Below are 24,528 nucleotides of genomic sequence, written 5' to 3'. Positions count from 1 at the left end.
ATTGAGTACCAATGTTTCCCATGCACAGGTCCATGAGGTCTTCCTCATCCTCTGTCCTGTAATCACGATCAGTGAGCCCTTTAGTGAATCGCAACAATCGATAGCGAAAGTTTTTGTCGGTGGCGTAGAGGTGCTTGAGGAACTCCACTGGCACCCATGCCATGTCAGATCCCTCAAAGACTATGGCATATTCTTCGATGTGTTGTGCCATGTGGTCAAGGAAGCTCTAGAATGCTTCCCCATGAAGATTTTATGTGGCTTGTATGTCGATGAAGCCTTCAAAGACATTAATTAGATCGTGTGCTCGATCTGCAAGTCCTATCTTTTCCAATTGTGAGAGAAGTGCGTCACTAGCTGTGGCCATGGTTTTTTTCGCGAAGAAAATAGATAGAGAGCAGACAAAGAGAGCTTGAGAGCAAAGAGTCTGAGTTTTGTGAATGTTATAAAAGCTTTTAAAAACTTATAAAGTCACTTTTTTAAAAAATTTATAAAATTTATAAAAATAACTCAAAAGTATACTTTTACTTAATAAACGTGATTGGAAAGCACTTGCATTCCAAATCACTAAAATGGCATTTCACTCATAACGTTGGACATAAGATTTTACACAGAGATAAAATTCAAAACGCCAAAATCATTAATAGAATCATAATCTTTTATCAAATACAAGGTTTTACAGAAATACATCGCGGAAATGTGATGTTCTCATATAAAAAGCTCTTCTCTTTTCTAGAACGTATAACTTTCTGGTTGATTACAAAGAGATATGGCTCTAACAAGGAATATCTAAGATTAAGATACTCGCGAAGATGATTGAGATGCCAATCGTTATTCACTAAGATGTCATGCACTGTATCATCATGGAGACATATTTGCAGGTCAATGGATTCTCTAACTGCAACGTCAGAGTCTAGTGCTTCCCATTCTCCCTTCGTCAACTTCCATCTTGTGTATGGAAAAGCCATTGATAAGCTTTGCTTTGCGATATGGTATCTGAAGACCACATTCTCCGCAATTATAGACAACTTGATTCTATCTCCTTGATGGTTACCACTTTCGTTTCCCATCCAGCTGCAAGAAAAGCAGATATTGCATCTCCCCCTTTGCAGGTCCACATTGTTGGTGTCCTGTGAACACTCTGCAAACAGAAAATATGTACAAACATATGAAGTGACATAAACCATGTCAAAGTTGCTTTATGAGAACCATAGGTGGACTTCATTGCTGCATGCACATCCATCTCGATTCTCCTTTTGGTTGCTGCTATTAAAGCACTATCTGGCTTAGGCCATTCGAAACTCTGCAAAGTTGGCAAGTTAACCGGAGAAAGATTGCCATACCCATTTCTTGTAGGTGTGATGTAAGTATGGTCGGTAAAAAAAATGTTTTGTGATGCAAGCTTAGAGGAGGAACAACCAGCATAGAGCAACTTGCCAAGCCCAACATGGATGGCCTCAAAAGTTCTTGTGAAGGACTCTATTGGCTCCCACTCTACAAAATCATATGGAAAGACATCTGTAAACATTACACAATCAAAGAAATCTTAAAACAACAAAGAAACTTACGCAGCAAAAATCGATAATCAAGAAAATCTAAGACTTTGACAGTGGTGTGAACTTACAATTTGCTGGAAACCTTGGTGGAGTCAACGCTGTTGTTAACTTCAGTTGTGAAGCCACATACACATGTTGAACCTTTGCAAGCAGCTTACCACTTTGGAGTTGTTTAAACTCCATTATTCTTCCCTTCCAATGGTGTGCCCGAGAAGCCATGTGTCTCCTGGAGACCTTGTGTGCGCCTCTTGAGCTGGGTTGCATTGTCACCCACATCAACCGTTTGAACTCTGTCGTCACCCAGCACCCACTGTCATCTTGAACATTGTTGCATGACATGGAGTCAATAGCACTCCTGGGTCGTTGAGAACCTAATGATGACATGGAAAATAATGGCACAACCTCCACACAACACTTACTGTTAATCGATGAACACCAATGAAAAATATGGACACAACTAACACACATCACTTACTACTATGATATAAAACTTGCAGGTTGGGAAAATCTTGAGTGGGATACTCAAGCTTCAAAGAGAAAGAGAAATGGTAGATTTAAACAAAAGATATGCTGCAAACTCAGTTATAGATAGCAATGTGTAAGAAACTTACAGAGCAATGGAAATCTTTACCTTGAGGAGCAAGTGCAAGCTTGAGGGGTAAGTTGCAAGCTTGAGGAGCAAGCTGCACTCTTGAGAAGAATACAGCAACCTTGAGAAGAATGTTGCAAGCTTGAGGAGGGAAAAGAGGTTCAAAACTCTACTGCAAAGGTTTTTGGGAGGGAAAAGTGAGAGAGGGTAAGTGAGAGGAGAAGTGAGAGATGGGACAATAGAGAGAGGAGATGTGAGAGATGGTACAGTAGAGAGAGATAGTACAGTATAGAGAGAAGTGATAGATGGTACGGTAGAGAGAGAGAGAGAGACAGAGAATGTTCAGCACGTTTTTGAAGAGACCATATATTAAGAGAGTGGGAAAAACAAATTGACAACCTCTAGAGAGAGAAAAGATTGGTTTTCACCCCAATATTTTAGAAAAAGGCTCTATTTTTATCATTTATAAGAGTTTCTCTCTTTATATTTTATGAAAGAGTACAAGTTTGAACAAACCTGCCACACCCACCATTTTTGTCCACATGGCATCCACCCATTAGCCCAGCCCCTAACCCCATTTTTAATCCCATGGCAAATAAAGAGGCCCTCCTACACCCCATTCCCTTCCTAATGTACGCAGCGATGCAATTTTAGCCTCATTGTGACTTGCATAAAGACCAGCCAAAATATCCCAAGCCTGTTTAGTTGAATTAGCCGAGAAAATGTGAGGAGTAATAGTGTGCTTTACAGATAATACATCAATGCATGAGATTTTGCATCTCTAACATCCCAATAAGCATGCTCAGCAGTAGTCAAAACAACCCTAGCAACAACAATCTTGTCACTAAATCCTGCAACATCCTCAACAATGCCTCCATCCACCGAATTAGGACATACATCAATTCCCTGCACAACATTCCAAATTCCCTTTGACACAAGAACATGTTGCATCATGTAAGCCCACATTGGGTAATTGTCCCCATCCAATTTATCCTCGGTAGCAAACATCATGAACACATCTGTGTTGTTGTCAGCCATGGCAAGTGCCTGCATTTGATGTGAAATTACCCAAAAAGAGGAGAAACAAAGCGGGACTAACACGTGCTATATAGTACAACCCGAAGTTTAAGACTGTAAGGGACTTATTATGCAAAAAATAGCACTGACAAAAATTTTTCACAAAAGGACAAATAGCTTGCACAGTATTGCATGTTGTGAAAACGAAGGTCGAAATGAGCCCAAATGGAAATCTGAGTAGATTTAGCTCTACGAGTTGTCTCGAAGTGTTTGTCGACCTGTTGAGGCTCACCAAAGCTCACCCAAATCGAAGAAAATGAACAGGCGTGTGCTGACAATGCTGGCGACTTTATCGAGAGCACGCAACCTGCTCTGATACCAATTGTTGGAATTAGGGTTACAGGGAAACACACACATCTTGGAGAAGATGAAGAAGCTCAAGGCACACAACAGAGAGTATCTATTGCTTAGTGCAGAATGAAAGATAAGTTATTCCTAGAATGATGGGCATATATACAGTGCACAAGGGAAAAAATGCCTCGAAGGTCCTACGTGTGTACAAACACATCACTACCACATATGAATGGTAACAAGTGTTTAAACAGATGTAGGGGATCCTCAAAATCTATTCTTCAACCATAGCAAGTGTGATTGTCGTTCCCTCTAGCACAAATCTTGTTCCCAGTTGGGATGGCTCCACAAAGCACCTTCCATGACAACATATTCATTAGGTTGGGCCATTTTATCTCCTAGATGATGCTAACACACTTCCGCCATCACTCTTCTGAACAATTTTTCTTCCATTCCTTAAGAAGTGGAGACAACTAGTCTGTTTTATATATCAGCTTGTTTACAGGTATCTTGGGTCTTGGAGAGTGCAAACACTTTGTCTTTTGGCCAATGCCATGCTTTCCAATCCAACTCTAACCCAATCATAGGTGCAGGGCATTAGAACAGAACTTCCAAGACTAATGAACAGAAGCCTTTCATAGATACTCAGATTATACTTAATTTCTAATTGCTCCACTTCCTCCCATTAGAGTTTCATGTCATCCCAAAGATGTTAAAGTTTCGAGATCCCTTTGTTATACTTATCTTTCGTGCAACTTCTCTCAAGAAGGGTTCAAGGATCCCCTTCCAAATTTGGAAATCCATGAGGACCATTACATAATGGAGTACCTAAAGTATCTGACAATCTCCCTCTATCCAGAGACGATGCTCCTTTGTTGCACTTTCATGCTATTTCTTGTGTGCAACCCCCAAGCTTAAGGAATGTCCAACTAGGTGCTTGAATTTTATCATGCACTTTAGCCTCCTTCCATGTGCCTCCTTGAGAGACAAACTCTGCTTTGTTGATCATGTCCCAGGCCATGATCATCCCCTCTTTCCTTTGATTAGTCAACGAGACAACTAGTTTGGCACACATGGCTTTGCATGCAACACAAGGTCCAGCATCCCAAGGTCTCCTAAGTTCTTGGATCTCACCACCTCACTAGCCACCCATTGCCAAGAAGTTGTGTCTTTTGTGTTGTTCTTCCACAAGAACCGTTTAATAGATTCGACAAGGTCTTGAACAAGATCAACTTCTCTCGATACTTTCTAAGTGTACCATGGTGGTGGTGGTCTTTTTTTGTGGGTGTGTTGGGTTTTTTTTTTTTGGGGGGGCGGGGGGGGGGGATTCTTAACATCATAGGAACAATCCCAAGAATCCAAGAGACCTCATAGATGTATCTGACAAATATTGATCTGTATATATGTGACTCAAGAAGCGCATACGCCCATGAGGCGAGAATCTTTAACATCGTAGGAACAATCAAAGAGAGTTGATAGATCTCTTAGACAATTTCAAGATTGGTTACTCAAGACTTAAGTGGGATAACAACACGAGAGAGAGAGAGAGAGAGAGAGAGAGAGAGAGAGAGAGAGAGAGATGGCGGGCACACGGTGAGGCTTCACGCTACAATTCGGTCATGCAAGGAGGCCGAACGATCAAAGGCACATGCATTGCCACCTAATACTTTTGCAAATCATCGTGTTTTGTTGGCAAGTTTACCAGCCCATAAAGTTATTGAAAGCTCTTAAGAGGGCACCCCCATAGCCCCTCCAGATCGGAGGGCCCGTTAGCATGCGAAGGATCCTCAAAGTATTTTGCGGAATCTCATACTGCCCGATGCACGTGATTTGCAAACCTACAGCAACCCATAAATCAACGTATATTCGTAGAATTAGAAATTCACGTACCTGATGTTGCCTTTTAAAAGGAGAAACTTTGAGCTAGAAGCAAAAGCGCTTCCAAAATGTAAAAAGATATATGGGGTTGGAGCTTCTCTACCATTTCCCTCTTGAATGACAGGTCTTGAGTTCAAATTTCAATAGGTCTTCCGGGAGGATAGCTTCCTACGACGTTAAAATTCTCTTCTTCTTCTTCTTTTGGATGAGGGCCCATTTACCCTTTTAAGGGGCCTCAAAGAGAGAGAGAGAGAGAGAGAGCAATATCTTTTGGATGGGCCTTGAACTCAAGGCCTTATTAGGTGGAGGTTTGCCTTGTAGTCTAGGCCCTAGAGTGTGGGGAGAGAGAGAGAGATGTACACACATAGCCTATATGCTATAGGCTTGTCATGGCAAATGGGCACGAAAATGCAAATTGGAGGAGGGCACATAGTTGTTGTCGCTCCCACTGCTTGTGCATGTGAGGAATAATAAAAGTGCAGGAAAATTTTGAACATGTCCAACAGCCCCTGTTGCTTGTGAGTGATTGATTCATTCCTTGAGCCCTAAAACCGTTGGCAATGGCAGCTGTGCATGTGAAAGGCAGAAATACAACAAAAGAAAATATATGAATGTGGTCAAATGCCTCAAATTCCAGATAGATAGATCCAGGCATCCAGGGAGTATGATCATGAAAAGAGAGACACCTCTCGAACTCCCTACTAGCAGCCTAGCTAGTAGCAGGGTTATAGCACGCCCAAACAAAAGAGCGAGCGCGCGCGCGCACACACACACATAGAGCATACTCAGCATAGCATAGGTAGTAGCTCCATGATCCATCCATCCACGCCTTTAAGCCTTTTGCATCATTATAGTCTCCACTCTCCCATCATTCCCTCCCAGAGTCCCCCCCCCCCCCCCCCCCCTCTTCAGGCTCCTCTGAGTACACACACAGGCTCACCTCAATCGCCCACTTGCCCCCTCCCCCCCAACACGCACACGCACACACACACACAACCACACTCACACAGAGAGGCTGGATCGCAGACATCCGCTTCGCTATGGCCTTTCCTCACCATTGAATTATCATCACCTTGATACCCCCCTCCTATCTCTGGCACGATGCCTGCTGGCCAATTCCGGTTTCGCCTTCAGCGGCACTGCTGTTTCAGCACCTTTCAGGTACTCATCTTTCTTCCTTGTGCCTGCTTGCCATCCCTATGTTTGTGGGCCCATGCAAACTCCGTCCTTGGCCTCTGCTGGCAATGCTCTGTTTTTGGATGAGCCACTCTCGGCAGCCTCGCAAGTAGTGTGGAGTCTTTACATTGGTTTTGCATAGAATTGGTACCTCCAATGCAGCTGCATTGATGCTTCAGAGGATCTTTGCAGATGCTTGTATGTGGGTGCATTTAGCATAATTCTATGCATTGCCTTGTTTGTAAATGATGCTAATTCATGTGTGGGTGCAAAGTTTTTCTACATGTAATTCTCTGCATAGGTGCAGATGCTTGTATGTGGGTGCATTTAGCATAGTCCTATGCATGCATTGCCTTGTTTGTAAATTATGCTATTCATGAGTGGGTGCAAAGTCTTTCTACATGTAATTCTCTGCATAGGTATCTCTAGGCGAGTCTCTGCATGCAATCGTTGCTGATCTTCATGCACACAAATATGCACATTGCATACAAATAAATTCTCCATCAAATGCCCATCTTGACTTCTTCTCATGTCCATGTACATACACACAGCTTGCAGAGAAGCATGTGGCGAAAGCAAAGCACCTCTTAGCATCCCAGAAGAGAGAGGATGCAGAAGCTGCTCTCGCTCCCATCGACGCTGCTCTAGAGGTATGCCCGAGCAGCGAGAAAGCTCTAGAATTGAAAGCTTGCACGCTGTTGCGGCTCCAGAGGTACAAGGATGTGGTTGAGATGCTGCATGATTACATACCCAGCTTGATTCCTTCACTTACAAGTTCAGTGTCGACCTTCACGTCTGCTATGTCCGCACCATCCCCTCTCCCTATGCCAGAGAGCCCTGTTCCAAAAGAGAGATCGCCTCTGCTCTCCGGTTACAATCCCAGCAGAGATGATTTCCTACTCTTATCCCCAATCGGTCACTGCTTCTCCGTCGCTAAGCTTCGACAGAGGCTCTCTGTACACCTCTCTTACAGGAAGATAGGGAAGCAACAGCAATGGAGGTACCTTGTTCTTGGTCAAGCATGTTTTTATTTAGGCATGCTGGAGGATGCCATGGTGCTCTTGCAGAGTGGGAAGCGGACGGCATCCGCAGTGTCACGCATACGCAGCAATGGCCTGCGTGAAGACAACTTTTCGGCTGCTTTTGACATGGGTGGTAGCCTCTCCCATGAGGGAATATCGCAGGTGGATGCGGACAAGGTTGCTCAAATGCTGGGCACCATCAAATTCCTTCTCAGGAGGCGCACTGCTGCGATGGCTGCATTGGAGGCCGGCCTCTATGCAGAATCCGTGCGCCATTTCTCGAAAATTATCGACGGTCGCAAAGGATCCCCTCGTCGCTTCATTGCTGATTGCTACCTTCATCGTGCAATTGCTTATCAAGCTACTGGAAGAGTAGTGGATGCCATAGCTGATTGCAACAAAACATTATCTCTTAACCCAAATTGCTCTAAGGCGCTTAGTGTGCGCGCATCCCTGTATGAGATGGTGAAATGTTACTCTGAGTGCTTGCTTGACTTGCAACAGCTCAAAATGATGTATGAGGCGGCTCTCCGCTATCAGATGCTTCCGGAGCCTCGAGCATGGACAATTCGGCGGCAGCAGCTTGCATCAGATGTCGATTTAGCAGGCAGATTAGACTATATCAACAATAAGATCACAGCAGCCAGGCAAAGGTTGAGTGGATCTTGCTCTCTAGATGCACATACCATCCTTGACATGCCCAAGAGTTGCACCATGGATGATGTGAAGAGGGCATATACGGTCTTGTCTCTTAAACACAGGCCGGACATGGCGACCAACTTCATTGGTAAATGTGAGCTGGTGGATGATGAGAGGGACATGGAGACTGTCAGAGAGGAGGTGCGGGCATCCGCCCATCGGCTCTCACAGCTTATATACAAGGCATATACAAAGGTGTTGTCATGTATATCTGAGGAGAAAGAAATAGGGATGCAAGGCATAGAGGCGCAAAACAAATCGATGGAAAGGCGAGATGAAACTCCATTGATAGAGATAGATGATGAGCGTCCAAAGGAGGAGTTTTTGACAGAAATACATGAAATTAGGCATGATGAGAAGACGGATTTGTATCATCCTGTAAATTGCATTCTATATGATGAGGGTAGGGGATCAGCTGAGGATGAGACAGATGCTTGTGACTTTTGCCAGCCTTTTGGTGGGCTCACAACCGCAGCTCTTGCCAATGCGCTATCCCAAGCTCTGCTCCATGATGCGCCCACTGCCGCAACACCCGCTACGGCTGTGGCGGCTACCTGGACGCCAGATTGGAGCCTTGCCCTCTCCCAACCTCTCCAAGTCACCTGATTGTTTTGCCATTCTTTCTACCATTGCACTGAGAAAGCTGTGGTGCTGTGGCTTATTTACCTAGCTTAAAACTCTTATTATTAACTATATGTTTGAAGACACTCCAAACATGATCAAGCTTGATTGATCAACTATGTATACAGGAGCTCTTACTCATATTCAATCCTTACTCCTTGAAATTGGCAAAGAGATATGCCCACCCCATGTGTGTACATTACCTGTTCTATCCGCTTTAATCAAGTCTATAATTGTGTTAGCTGAATGAGTTGCTAGGTATAAGATTTATTCTCATAAATGTACATGGTGAATGTGTATGTTACTGTATGTATGTTTCAATTTGTACAGATTGTGCACTCATGTACATCATGATTCTATCGCAATATAGGCCAACTTCGACCTCTAAAAGATGTTAGTAAAGCTTGCTTCCCTTCAAATACATATGTACATAATCTGCACATGAGTACAGATTATGTACTCACTTGTGTACATCGTTCTGTCTCATAGGCCTAATTCAACCTCTAGAAGATGTTAATGAGGCTTGCTTTCTTTCAAATAAAGATGAAGAACTAGCTCAAATCCATATAGGATCAAGTTATATAGGATGTAGTGAGCATGTGGAAGCTTTGAAACTCTTTTTTTGGAGGTCTTGTTTGAGTATAGGTTGCTTGGCTTCTACCCTAGGGTGCAAAATGGACAAGCATAGCTTCTTCACTTCACAGAGTGGTATCAGACCCCATATTAGAGAGCTACAATCAGCCTCAAAATTTGCACAACTCTCCAAAAACAGAAAAAACAAAAATCAATTTTTTTATCGTTATGTCTCACATTTACTCAGATTGGAGTGAGATGGTAGTCAAAGTCAATGTTTTTGAGAGTTTTGTGGAAGAAATGTAGAACAAAATAGGAGCTTGTTGCAAGGAGAGTAGAGAGAGATATGATGCAAAGTAGATCGGTGGCAAATCAAAATTTAGATTGGCACTATAACAAAGTTGATGGCGCCATCCACCCATGCACTCTCAAGCTGGAAGGGGGGGGGGGTTTATTATATGTTAAAATTTATCACCAATAAAAGGATCCTTTTTCCATTCAATATGTAATTTTTTTTCCAAGATCATTTTGTATGTGAAAGTATGAGAAAATATAGAATAAAACAATCCATATGATTGAACCCACGTGAGAGGCATTCTTTTATTGTAGTGAATACCCCCCCCCCCCCACCCCACCCCAATGGGTAGTAGATAATTGTGTGTGTGCGCATGCGCGCCAACCCACCGTCTACGGCCCCGAGCATTGATCATCGACCACCAACCATAGTATTGATGGCATCTACATATGGCTTAGTATCATAGGGAATATTCTAAGACTATTCCTTTAAGGTTAAGCTCCGGGGCACTGCCCTCAGACCCCTGCCTTGTTTTGCTCAATTGATTAGCTCAACTTAAGCTTTTATTTTCATTACCTTTCATGGTTTGTAATTTCAAGTACAGTAGTTACAAGTTATAGTTTACAGGTGCTAGAGATTTCACTTTCACAAGGAAATCAAAGAGGAACAAATCTAGAGCTTTCACTTTCACAAGGAAATCAAAGAGGAACAAATCGCTCTTAGGAATGTTATTTTACAGACATAGATCATGTATGGATTGCTATAGGTCCTTGATGACAATTGCCTATGTATGGACTGCTATAGGTCCTTGATGACAATTGCCTATGTATGAGATATTTGGGTTGAGTTTGAGACAATCACTTTGATAGATTTGCAAATTTTCTATTTATGTATGGTAATGTGGAAAACGGTTGTGGGGAAAATGTATGGTGAAAAAATGTAGCCTTTTTTGAAGCCTTGCCTTAGGATTTTTGGTACCTTAAGCAATGAAGAGCCTTGACCAAGCAAGGAACATGGCTCGATAGGAGCATGGCTTTCATTGTAACTTTTTTGTTTTCGTAATATATGTACACACTCACTATTGTGAGTTTGGAAAAAGAGAAAAGGGATTTTTGGTACCTTGGTAAGGTGAATTAGGTACTGGAGCATGCCCCCAATTAGCCTCGACAAAGACGTCATAATCCATTTAGGGCTATGGGATGATAAATGTGTTATTATGCGGTGTAAGATAGTGTCTGGATTGCATCGCATGCAATATCTTGTCGGGCATTGCTACAATGAATTGTTGATGCCCAGTTTGAGGTAGTTATGTGTCAGTTGTTGGCAATATTTGTTTCCAGTTTGATCAAAGTGGTTTTATCAGCTTTTGGACAATGTTATTGATACATTTGGGTACTTTTGAGACTGAAATTTTATTGAAAATTTTATCAAGAAATTTAGAATTAGTAAACATGGTTGAAAGTTCATCGTGTGTTACACAAAATGTGGTGGAGAAGTTGACAACAAAAAACTGCAAAGTGTGGTCCTACATGAGGGAGACTTTATTATGGGCAAAGGATTATACGGGACCATGTTATAAGTCACAAAGTGTGTCTCAAAGTTGGAGATGAGCTAGAAAAGGATAATGTTTAAACCTACATGCATGACAATTGCAAGTGGACGGTTGTTGGCGACTCTCGAAAGAGAGGGAAGTGACTATTTTTCTTTATTGCTCATTCATTAGCACTTGTTTTTGCAAAATCCCATCATTTTGTTTTTCCTTTATTTGCTATAAAAAAAGCCTTGCTCATCGTAGTGTGTCCCCGCCACCCTCTAGTTCTCTAGGTTTCTTGGGTTGCTTTCATCGATTGCGAGCTTAACCTTGATCAAACTATCTAGCCATATATGCCAGGTTCTCTCCCATTCTGGAGCACATTTGTCGATCACCCCACATGACCCACCAATGCCCTCCATGGCCTTAGACACTGTCCTTGGACCCGACGCATCGTGAGTCCACCAACCTTGATGGCCCACTTGTGGACGATGAGCCTGAGTTTACGGAGACCAACATCACCGAGGGGGACAAAGAGGAACCCTTGGATGATGATGACGAGGACTATGACCTAATCGATGTCCTGATAGAGACAAAGCTCCCTAAGAAGATATGCAAATATTTTCAAGCAAAATTGACCACCTTAGAGAAAGTCCAAGAATGATGCTACAGAGCATCTCCACATGCCTAGATGCGTTGACAGCCGCAATAGTAGGCTCTTGAAGCATAGCCTCATTTATAGTTACGGGAGTCTAGGAGTTCATTGCGCCTACGGAGCCATCTGTAGTTAGGGGAGTCTAGGAGTTCATTGCACCTTAGGAGCCATCTGTAGAGATAGCCTCGTCTCCACTCAAGGATTTTAAATTAGCTAGCTTTGGAGGCAAGAAAAGAGAGTGGAGCAAAGATTCTGTGGATATTTTCCTTGCAAAGTGGTCGGACATTCATGTGTTGTGGAAGTAGCTGAGCCGTGTGTAGCTTGTAGAAGCTAGCTTCTTGTTGATTGGCAAGGCATACAAGTGGTGGATGAGTTTGACTACTCGTCTTGCCACTTGGGCAGAGATCAAAATGATGTTGTGCTTCGCTTGACTTTCAGGTCATGCACTTAGCTAGAGTAGATGTATACCTAGGTAGAGAGTAATTGTATAGTCTAGTTCCTAGTTTATTTCGGAGTTTGAGCATGGTGGTATGGTCATCACCCTACAGGGTGACCGTAGAGTCCCCTCTACCCCTATCATTTCTTCCATGGAGCTACATAGAGCAGTCCGCATAGGCCAGATAGTAGAGGTATTTGCTTGCTACACTCTTTTAAATTATGTTGCTGTAAATGAAAGTAATAAAAATGTTTCGTAGTTGAAACTGTAAGTAATGTTTGCATAGACAAGCACACTAAAAAAGATGGCATTGGATGAGACCCATTGTTTGAGAACCGTATTTGACATGCATGCAATTTTAAAACCAAAAAACCTAAGAAAAAACAAACCGTTAAGAAAAAGTACGTAGATTCTTTGATAAATTTATTAGAGAAGTTTCAGGAGATATTTCCTAGGGATTTACTAGATGGCTTGTCGTCATCTTGGGAAATAGATCATGGCACTGATGTTTTATCAGGTTTAAAATGTATGAGTAAACCTGCTTATAGATTAAGCCCCTATAAAGCATAGGAGGTGGAAAAATGGATACTGGAATACTTGAACAAAGGCTTTATTAGGCCTAGTTTTAGTTCGTGGGCATCACCTATTCTTCCTGTAAAGAAGAAGGATGGATCTATGCGGATAAATGTAGATTATAGGGCTCTTAATCAGATAACGTGTAAGAACAAGTATCCAATGCCACATATGGATAAGTTATTTGATCAACCTTTTGGGTTAAATTATTTATAAAAGATAGACCTGAGATTTGGTTATCATCAGGTTAGAAATAGACTAGAGGATGTTGCAAAGACAACATTTAAGACCTGTTTTGGACATTTTGAGTTCTTGCTTATGCCATTGGAGCTTACCAATGGACCAACAACATTTATGATGCTTCCGAATAGTATTTTTCATCCATACATATAGTAGTTTTTCTAGATGATATACTAGTCTATAGTAAATAAGCTATTCTCGTGGCCAACGCCAAGAAATTTTGAGGAAGTGCAGATTTTTCTTAATATATTGATAGACCAGTTGAGATTAAAAGCTAAGAGTATAAGTTGAAGGGAAGCCCAATAGAATAGGTTTGAAAATCTCAAGGTGGCTATAGTAGTTGCACGTATATTGAACATAGTGGATCCGAATGAGCCATTTGTCTTGGAGACAGATGCAAGTAATGAGGCCGTTGGAGTCGTACTTATGCAAAGGGGACATCTAATTGCATTTGAAAGTAAAAATTTAAATCGTGCCCATCGTAACTACTCAGCCTATGAGAAAAACTTACTAGCAATAGTACATGCACTTAAAATGTGGAGACACTATTTATATGGTGTCACTCTTGAGTCCGGACAAACCGTGAAAGTCTAAAATAGCTTTCAAGTCAAAATTAATTGAAGGGAAGAAACACTGAGTGAACGGAGTTCCTACATGAGTTTCACCTTCAAATAAGTTACCAAATAGGTAAATATAATGTAGTGGCGGATGCACTTAGTCACTGCATGCCGCAAATTAATGAATTAAGCTTCACACTCTTCAAGAACAAGTTCTTGGAATCATTGTGTGGCTTATGTGAGCATGATCCATCTTTAACAGAGGTTTGCCATGATGTACGCAATCGTACCATCTCACAAACGCGGCCACCTCTCATTGGCACCACATAGCCGTAGTCCAAAGAGACTGGTCGTAGGTGCGATGACAAAGAAAGCGAAAGTTAGTTTGGAGAGACTAGTCAAGACTTTCTAGTTCTAACATAGACCCTTTGATAGGTACGGGTTTGTCCTAGAGTCACTAGAGTATGAGTGAATGAGTCACTAGAGTATGAGTGAATGAGAGAAGAGGTGGGATTATCCCACATGTAAAGGTGTGAGGCTGTAGAGCTACATAAAGCTCCTTTCATGAATAAACAATCATTCCAAGTTTGCATTACATATCTCTTGTCTAGGGTGAGCTTGTGATGGGTTAGCAAACTACTCAAGATCGTGTTTATGAGCAAGTTAATCTATCTTGTAACCTAATCCGCTTGAGTAGCAATCTAGCCTACACACACTCACTTGCGTGCACAATGTTTTTCTATCACCCACCTTAGCTAGCACGATCCCATTCCCATCAAGTGGTATCAGAGCCATTGTGTGCTAGCTAGGTTTGTTGCTATGCATTTGTGTGATAGTGATTAGCATCTCCATTAGAATGATTAGTATTTCTTAATCATCGCATCCCTCACTAATTAAGTCATGATCTAACTATGTGTGGGCATGTCCTTGGCACACCCAAGAGGTCACTACCCTCCATGGCTAGGTAGGCTTGATTAGATAGAGAATTAGTATTCATTTTTGTGTTTGCATTTAGAACACATTTTGTGTCGATTTTTTGCTAATTTGCCTCTTCAATTAATTTCATCAACTTCGTCATCTCTTTGCATCACTTATATCATCTTGAAGGTCTCAACGAGAGCTTTCCATAGACTCTTCAAGCTCTCCAATATGAAGCGCGAGCCCCTCAACCCCATCACCATCTTTTTACTAAAATTAGGTGTGCGTGCTCATTTGTGTGTATATGCCCCTGCTAAACTGAGCATATAAGTTTATTTGTTGGGTAGTCTTTCAACAGATGTTGTAGGTCCACTTGGATAGCACATCCCTTGGAAGGTGTTCATTGCAAGTGAGGTGGCGAGCTCAACACTCTAATTTTAGAGTGAGCAACCTAGACGGACCTGAAATCCACGATCAATTTGGGCTAAGAATCCCCCATAGAGTCCGCAAGAAAGGGTTCACACGCACCAAGTAGGCCTATCAAAACGGTTTTTTAACCCTTTCGGCTCCGTTAGGGACAGTTCTCACGGTCAACCTCTACTACCCGCTGTCCCCACTGCCCGGCGCCTTGCCGTCGTATCCCTGCATGTTGTCTAGCTCTGTGGAGTGCTGTCCCACACCCTACCGCTCGAACCTCTTGCACTTTACCCGGCTTATAAGGGGATCCTTCTCGTGGCACCAAGGCAAACCCCCTAATAAGAGGCTCTTCCCGTGGCCACACCATCAAATTTCTTGGCATTTCAAGGGTGAATTCCCATGACAAAAATCAGTCAGGTTTACCAAAGGTGGACTTCAACACTCCACAAGCAAGGCTTGCTCCCACCAAGCTACGAGACAAATTATCTTCAAGCATTTAAAAACCAGATCCAAGGCTATTCAAAGTCAAACCTCAAGGCCTTCATTGAAGCTTTCAAAGAGCTTCACAAGGGTGCATAAAAGGCTTCAAGCATCAAGCATTCACCGAAGCTTCAAAGCAACAGGCACTACTCCTTAGAGGGGCTCCACCGCCGGTGAAGAGGAGCCTCACATAAGGAAAAATTTCTCTCTCTCTCTCTCTCTCTCTCTCTCTCTCTCTCTCTCTCTCTCTCTCTCTCTCTCTCTCTATCTATCTATCTATCTATCTATCTATCTATCTATCTATATATATATATATATATATATATATATATATATATATATATATATCACACCAAACTCCAAAATTTTGCAACCAAGCACAATACTGGCAATGAATAGTATGATATTTTCTTATGGTGATGATTTCATAATTGTGCTTGTGTAAAGAGGTAGACACTCACCTTGGAGAGTCTCCAAGCATTAAGACCCCTCTATTTCCACATTGAGTGAGAAGGGTGTAGAGAAATTTAATGGAGAAGGATTCCACACATGGCAGACAACCCTTTAGGGCTACTTGATGAAGAAGATATTATGGGGAGTAGTCCAAGCGCCACTAGATGATCAAGAGGGAGTGCATACTAGGGCATTTAGTGCACAAGCTATAGAAAAGAACAAACAAGCACTTGGGATCATTTTCACCACTCTTCACGACAACTATGTCCACTTCATTGATGAATGTATAAGTGCACATAAAGCATGGGTTGTTCTTAAATAAAACTTTGGGGCTAGAGCTAAAAGAAATAAAGTGAGCCTTAAAAGATAAATTTACAAAAACCGCTAGCCTTGTGAAAAGACTTAAAAGCATCATAACCCAGCTTATTTATATAAAGTGTGATATACCAAAAGATGACAAAGTGGCCGTACTTTTGAGTGCAGTTCCACCCGCTTATGACCACTTAGTCACCATCCTTGAAGAGAAAGAACCGGCTCCAATATTACAAGACGTCATCAATTCACTTCAAGCAGAAGAGAAGATGCAAAAGGGCTCATCAACATCATCAAGAGGAGATTTTGTCGCATCATCATCATCAAATGTAAAGAAGTGTTGTGATTGTGGGAGAATGATACATGTAAAAAAGGATTGCTACACCAACAAATCTTGCAAAAAATCTGGTAAGAAGGGGCATCCTCCTTCTCAATGCTACTCAAGTGGAGAAAGCAGTAGTGGTAGCAGCAATAATAGAAGCTGCAAAGGCAAGAAACCTGTAAGAGGATCATCTCATGTGGTGGAGGATGATGAAGAAGAAGAAGACAAAGGTGAGATACTTTGACGACATACTCTGAAAATTGCATCCTCTCTACTTCAAGGGGAGGACTTCTTTTGTCATCCTTTGTGGATATGTATTGACATCCTGTGTGGATACCATGTGTCATCCTAGGTGGATATAGAATCTTCAGTGTTTTGACCTAGTCCAAACCCCAAGGGGAGGATTGTAAGGTATGGGCTTTTTCCTAGAGTCACTAGAGTATGAGTGAATGAGAGAAGAGGTGGATTTATCCCACATGTAAAGGTGTGAAACTGTAGAGCTACATAGCTCCTTTCATTAATGAACGATCATTCCAAGTTTGCATTATATGTCTCTTGTCTATAGTGAGCTTGTGATGGGTTAGCAAAATACTCAAGATCATGTTTATGCGTCCAAGTTAATCTATCTTGGAACCTACTTTGCTTGAGTTAAAATCTAGTCTACACACACCCACTTGTGTGCACAATGCTCACCCACCTTAGCTAGCACGATCTCATTCCCATCAAGGGGCACTTAGTCTACAAGGGTAGAGTGTGCATACCAACTATTGGCAAATTTTGAGCACGCATTCTCAAATAAAATCACGATATTCCAAGAGCGATCATCCCGCGATTCAAAAGACTTATGCACTAGCTATACACTCTTATTTGCCTAGTTTATTTAAGGATGTACAAACTTATGTGTTGCAATGCAATAAGTATTAAGTCAATCAACACGAGCCTCTTAAGGTTGGGGGACTACTCCATGATTCCTCAAGGGAAGTGAGAAAGTATTTCCATGGATTTCATTAGCGGTTTACCCAAAGACTAGTTGAGGAAATGAGTGTGGGTGGTAGCGGACAACCAAAATGGAAAAGTTTATTGCCACAAAGAAAGTGATTGAAATGCCACAATTGGAAAAAAAAATTATTGAACATCTCTACAAGCTATATGGCTTGCCTGTAGATATGGTGTTAGATACAGATAAGAAGTTCAATAGTCATTTTTGGAGGAAAGTCTTCAAAAAACTAGATACTACTCTGAGCATGATTCCTACAGATCATCCGCAGTCTAATGGTCAAACCAAAACAAAATCCTAGAGGACATGTTGAGTTCTCATGTAAGTAAGAAGCAATCTAACTGGGAAGATTACTTACCCATTTTGAAATTTGCTTACAACAGCTCCAAACATTTGACAATTGGTTTTACACCAGTCATGTTAATGTATGGTTTCTAGCCGAGATCTCCTATGGTTGTGGATATAGAGAAGAAGAAGATTCCATCTATCAAGGATTTCCTTGAAGATATGAATGATATACTATAGGCAGCAAATGAAAGCATTTGTAAAGCACATCATGCTAAGATGTATGCTGATAAAGGACGAAGACAAGTAGAAAATGACTTTGTATTCCTAAAGGTTCCTTCTAAGTCAAAAACCATGAAAACGAAAAAATATGACAAACTTTCTCCTAGACAAAGTGGCCCCTTAAAGTTCTTAAAAAGATTGGAGAGGTAGCATATAAACTTGACTTATCTGAGAATTCTCAAGCTCATCTTGCCTTCCATTAGGTCAATCGCCTCCAATTGTAGAGCCATGGACAAGGTTATGGGAGAATTTGATCGACCGTAGTGCCCAGGCGACCGGACCAATGTGGATGGTACGCCACACTTCTTTATAAGGTCTGGGAATGAGGTGTAAGCCTCATTCCCCCAAGAGTAGATGGAGAGATGACGACCTTACCCTCTTAGGCAGAGTGTTCGTAGCGTCATTACCCTATTCTAACAACAACCCAAGATGTAAGGTGCCACTCAAGTAGTGAAAGATCCTCCTAACACTCTGTCAATGCTTAGACCCTAGGCTACGCATAAATGTGATGTCTTGTGAGACTACAAACTAAATATCGTGTTTTGTATTGCATATATAAATAAGGCATCCAACAAATAAAGAGTGACATCAAGAAGATCTTTAGCATCGTGAAGACTCAATTTCATATCTGTTTCCATTGGAGTAGTAATAGGTTTGCAGTCTTCAAGTCCAAACTTACATAGTAATGTTTCTATGTATATTGCTTTGACACAAAGAAATGATACACTACTTAAATTGTGTGCTCAAGTAATGATGCAATCCCTCCATCACACTGCTTAAATTGTATACCCAAGTAATGATGCAAAATCCCGAGTCTTTCATCTTGAAAGTGGCATTCAATCCAGCCTTGAATTCAGCAATGTGTGTCTCGAATGCACCAGTAATCAGCAAATCATCAATGTACAAAGCGACGATCAAAAATACATCACCCTCACATTTGACATACAAAGTGCTCTCATTTGGACTATAACAAAATAATTGTTTAACTAAATGAGTGTGAGCTTTCTCATACCAAACACGAAGAGATTGCTTCAATGCCTACAAAGCTTTCTTGTCCTTTCTTGACAAAACCGTGAGGCTACGTTACATATACTTTCTCAAATATATCACCATTCAAGAAAGCAATAACAATGTCTGATTGATGTACTTTCCATCCCAAATGAGTTGCCAATGCACATGGAAAATGAACAGTAGTTATACGACAAGTGGGAGCAAAAGTCTCTTCACAGTCAATGTCTTTCTGCTGTGATAACCTTTTGTTACAAGTCTAGCCTTGTAGCAATCAATCTCACCACCCGGCTTTCAGTTCAACTTGTAAACCCACTTTGTATTGATAGCCTTTTTTCTAAGAGGCAAATCACATAATCTTCATGTTTCATTCTTTATAAAGGCATTATATTCTGATTACATGGCAACCATCCAATTTTTTGACTTTGTGCTTCATCAAAAGAAAGAGGTTCCTCTTCACCACAAAAACTAGAAACAACCAAAGCATAACAATCTGATGCATATGATGCATGGAAAGATTCTAGGCGAGCATAACTAGACATAGCTGCATCCAATTTACTATCATGCAAAGTATGCACCAGTCATTTTGGCATACCCCTAGAACAAAGTAGGACTAACACATTCTATATAGAACAACCCAAAGAGGACAGTAAGGGACCTATTTTGCAAAAAATTGCATTGACAAAAATTTTGCACAAAAGGATGAAATTGCCTGCGCAATACTACTTGAAGTAAAAACAGAGGTCAAAATGTGTCCAAATCAAAATTTTGAGCACATCGAACTCTTTGAGCCTGCCCAAAGTAGTACTTGGCCTGCTGATGCTCATCAAAGCTCACCGCATTCGAAGAAAGTGATCAAGGGGGTGATGGCAATGCTGGCGACTATGCCCGAGAGGACACATCATGCTTCTTATACCAATTGTTGGAATTAGGGTTGTAGGGATGCACACACAACTTGGAGAAGGTGAAGAAGCTCAAGGCACACAACAGGGAGTGTATGGCTTAGTGTGCAAATATAAAGATAAGTTATCCCTAAAGTGATGGACATATATACAATGCACAGGGGGAAAAAACCTCTTAGTGAGGTAAAAAGTGTCCCGACGGTCCTAAGTGTGTTCACACAGATCACTACTAAATATATGGTTACAAAAATCATTATGACATTGTTAACCCAAAATCTTTCATTGAAATTGGACAAATTTGAAGGAACAAATTTCCATACTTGATAGATAAAATTCAAATTTCATCTTATGTGCATTAACAATAAAGTGGCAAGTAGTTCAAGGTGCTGAATTGTTCGCAAAACAAAAATAGCAACTACCGATTTGAGATGATGAGTTGAATTGGATTAAAAGGGAAGAAAAATCATTTACAACCACTATGCTTGTACCTAACAACAACTTAAACCGTATTGAACATGCGTGATTTTATAAGAACAAATGAAACGTGAATTGGGTTAAAGATGAAAATGATGATCGAGGTTCTACACTACTTTATGTTGTTGCTTATGTCAACGAATGGGATTTTTAGATTCTTTTCTATTTATGCACAATAAATTTTAAAAGGGTAGACATTGGCTCCATGATGGGCTAAGACTCCCTTCCCCCTTCACTACACTACATAATTGCACAAAAATAATTGTTTTTAAATCCAATCCTATTGTGTAATCTCAAAAGCTAAACAAGCCTTCACAGTGGATACAGCTAGCAATAGAGACCACTCTAAGGTTATATCAAAGCTAAACAAAGTTTGTATTTTTCAAAAGAGCCCAAAAATTTGTGAAAACTAAGATTAAAATTATATATAGACTAGCACCAAAAGAAGATAAGTTTTCTTCCCTTTTTTTTTTAATAATAGTAAAACTCACAATTGTGAGTGGATTATATTGAGCAACAGTGTTCTTCCGAAGTGACATTCGGTTTGTGTGCAATTTTCTTTTATTGCAATTTTCTCTGTTCCCCCTCTCCTTTGTACTTTTGAAGGTCATTTTCTTCTCATTCAACCACATTTCTCTTCTATTCGCTTTTGATATATGCATTCATATGCCATTTGAGAAAGAAATGTGGAGAACACATGACCTCACCATCCTTCATCCATCAAGTTTGTAGAAATATTAACTCTGATTGGGAGTGCCGGTGGTGGCTATGTGCCGCTATTACTATTGGCAATCGGGTTCTCTTATAGACAAGAAATAGAGTTCAAAATGGTAATGAGTCAGTTAATAGTCACAAAGGACACATTCAATACCTTTGGTTATCACAGACAAGCAAGACCGGCAAGGATGTGCTTATAAAAAAGTTAAATATGCACTATGAGCTTTGTCTACAAAAGGTATCGATAGGGTTTCATGGAAACAAGCCAAATTGTGAGTGCCATCTATGTTACCATATACACGTGGTAGTGATGTGTGTGAACACACTAGGACCGCCGGGGCATTTTTTCCCTCTTTAGGAGGTTTTTTCCCCCGTGCATTGTATATACGCCCATCACTCTAGGGCTATCAATCTTTCCATTGCACACTAAGTAACACACTCTCTATTTGTGTGCCTTGAGCTTCCTTCGTCTTCTCCAAGCTGTGTGTGTTTCTCTGCAACCCTAATTCCAACAATTGGTATCAGAGCAGGTCACGTCCTCCCAGGCTTAGTCGCCAACTGCTCCAGCACACGCCTGCTCACTTTCTCCGATTTGATTTGGGCTCATTTCGGCCTCCGTTTCCACTACAGGCAGTACTGCACAGGCTATTTCGTCATTTTGTGCAGAATTTCTGTCAGTGCCGTTTTCTTCATAACAGGTGCCTTATAGTCTTCTACGGTTTGTGCTATATAGCACAGGTTGTTCCCGCTCCATTTCTCCTATTTTCGGGCAGTTTTCACATCAGGTGCAGCATTTACCATGGCTGACAACAACAACACATATGTGTTCAAGATGTTTGTTGTTGAGGACAGGTTGGATGGGGACAACTACCCTATGTGGGCTTATATGATGCAACATGTTCTTGTGTCAAAAGGTGTCTGGAACATTGTGCAGGGCATTGATGTACGTCCTGGTTTTGAGGATGTAGGCGATGTTGAGGATGTTGCAGGTCTTGCTGCAAGGATTGAAGTTGTTAGAGTTGTTTTGCCTATGGCAGAACAAGCTCGTTGGGATGTTAAGGATGCGCAGGCTCATGCATTGATTGCGTTGTCTGTGAAGCACACCATTGTTCCTCACATCCGTTCAGCAAAATCAGCAAAACAGGCTTGGGATATTTTAGCAGGTCTTTATGCAAGCCGCAATGAGGCTAAAATTGCTTTGCTGCGTAAAGAGCTAGAGTCGAAGATTATGCATGGGGAAGATGATATGGACACTTTCCTTGCTAGTGTCAAGGATATCAATGAGCAGCTTATTTCTGCAGGTGGTCATTTCAGACAGTTCCCTTGTGCAGACTGTTCTTGATGCCTTACCAGATTCCTACCAGACTTTTGCTAGTACTTGGAGACTGATGACCCAAGGAAATCCTGAAGCTGTCAAGTTTGATGCATTATGCACATTGCTGTTGCAAGAGTCACTTTCTAGAAAAAACAGGACTAGGCAGCGTGCAGTTCAACAGGCTTTTATTCCTTCTCAAAGAAAGGGTGGTAACAGTAATGCAGCCACTTCTTATGGTTCTGCTGCGAGTGGCAAAAATTATGTTCCTAATGCTTCTGCTGGCAGTACTTCGTCTGGTAATTCTGGTGATAAGGGCAAAAAGAAGATGCGTTGCCATTATTGTAAAGTCAATGATCACTTGATCAAGTCGTGTCCTAAGTTGAAGGCCAAAGAGGCTAAGAAGAAAGAGGGTGGTTCCACTGCAAATGTTGGTTCCACTACAAATGCAGCCATTGTTGAGTCTTCTGTGAAAGGAGACTGTGTTGCTGATGTTGATGCAGAATGGGCTTTTAGCGCAAAGTGCACTTACAATCCTGTTGTCCATGATGCATGCTTGTCAATTGCTACAGATTCACATGTGTGGTATTTCGACAGTGGTTCTACAAAGCACATTACCTCACATCGTGAATTGTTTACCTCTCTCGAGTCTGTCCCTCATGGGAATTCAGTCACTTGTGCCAACAACGCCTCTTATCCAGTTAAGGGAGTTGGAAAGATTGTGCTTACTACTGCTAATGGCAGTTCTTTCACACTTGTTGATGGACTTTATGTACCTGAGATCAAGAAGAATCTATTGTCTGTATCCGCACTTGCTAGACTTGGACTTGTAGTCAAATTTGTGGATGACAGATGTACAGTTCATGATCTCAGTTTTGGTGATGAAATTGTTGCATCTGGCCTTTTGTGCCGTGGGCTATATAAGCTCACTTTGTATGACAAGTGTGGACAAAATTTTCCAAATGCTGTTGCAGATTCAAGGGCTACTTCAGATGCACAACTTTGGCATGCACGTTTTGGTCATCTAAATTTTGCCAGTTTGCTGCGTTTGCAGAAATCTGATATGGTTGCTTCTTTGCCACCTCTTGAAGCACCTGTCAAACATGTTTGTGAAGGCTGTATTTTGGGTAAGATGCAGCGTTCTAAATTTCCAAAGAATGGTTCAGTTCGGGCCACATGCAGGTTGCAGCTTGTGCATAGTGATGTTTGTGAGCCCATGCAAACTCCGTCCTTGCGAAATTACCTGTACTTCGTGACTTTCATTGATGATTACTCCAAGCATGCATGGGTATTTCCGCTTAAAGCGAAGTCCGAAGTTTTTATGTGCTTCAAACAATTTCTGGCTATGGCTGAAAATGTCTCGAAATGTACTATGGGCACCCTCCGTTCCGATCGAGGGGGGGAGTATATGTCTCATGAATTTAATGAATTTCTGGCTAGTCGTGGGATAAAACACCAATGTACAGTGCCTTATACACCTCAGCAAAATGGTGTTGCTAAGAGGAAAAACAGGTCACTGACGGAAATGGCACGATGTAGGGTCAAAAGTCAAGCTTTGCCGCATTCTTTTTGGCTTGAGGCCATCATGTGTGCCACTTATGTACTTAACAGGTGTCCTACGAAAGCTTTGCAGTCTATTACTCCATATGAAGCATGGCATGATAGAAAGCCTTCTATTGAGCACATGCGTGTTTTTGGCTGTTTGGCATATGCTTTGGTGCCACAAGTGCAGCGCAAAAAATTGGATGATAAGGCTGTCAAATGTATTTTTGTTGGTTATAGTGCTGAAAGCAAAGGTTACAGGTTGTATCATCCGCAAACAAAACGTATTCTGGTTTCTCGGGATGTAGTGTTTGTGGAAGATTCTGTTCAGCCCTTGCTGT

General features: G+C 41.5%; 1 protein-coding gene across 1 annotated transcript; it reads left to right on the top strand.

The window, feature by feature from the left end:
* The first annotated feature begins 6,074 nt into the window (after nucleotides 1-6,074).
* On the top strand, nucleotides 6,075-9,147 carry LOC147439247 (uncharacterized). The gene is made up of 2 exons (XM_086485117.1): nucleotides 6,075-6,549; nucleotides 7,116-9,147. The coding sequence occupies exons 1-2, from the start codon at nucleotides 6,490-6,492 to the stop codon at nucleotides 8,889-8,891; spliced, it is 1,836 nt and encodes a 611-aa protein (XP_086341243.1). The 5' UTR covers nucleotides 6,075-6,489; the 3' UTR covers nucleotides 8,892-9,147.
* The last annotated feature ends 15,381 nt before the right edge of the window (nucleotides 9,148-24,528 follow it).

This window comes from Adiantum capillus-veneris, chromosome 16, assembly GCF_014529385.1.
Source record: "Adiantum capillus-veneris isolate H3 chromosome 16, ASM1452938v2, whole genome shotgun sequence".
Taxonomy (NCBI): domain Eukaryota; kingdom Viridiplantae; phylum Streptophyta; class Polypodiopsida; order Polypodiales; family Pteridaceae; genus Adiantum; species Adiantum capillus-veneris.
This window is presented reverse-complemented; position numbering and strand designations above follow the sequence as displayed.

Coding starts and splice junctions, on each gene's coding strand:
- LOC147439247 (XM_086485117.1), top strand. CDS start 6,490: ATGCCTGCTGGCCAATTCCGGTTTCGCCTTCAGCGGCACTGCTGTTTC. Junction 6,550..7,115: donor GCTGTTTCAGCACCTTTCAG/GTACTCATCTTT, acceptor ACATACACACAG/CTTGCAGAGAAGCATGTGGC.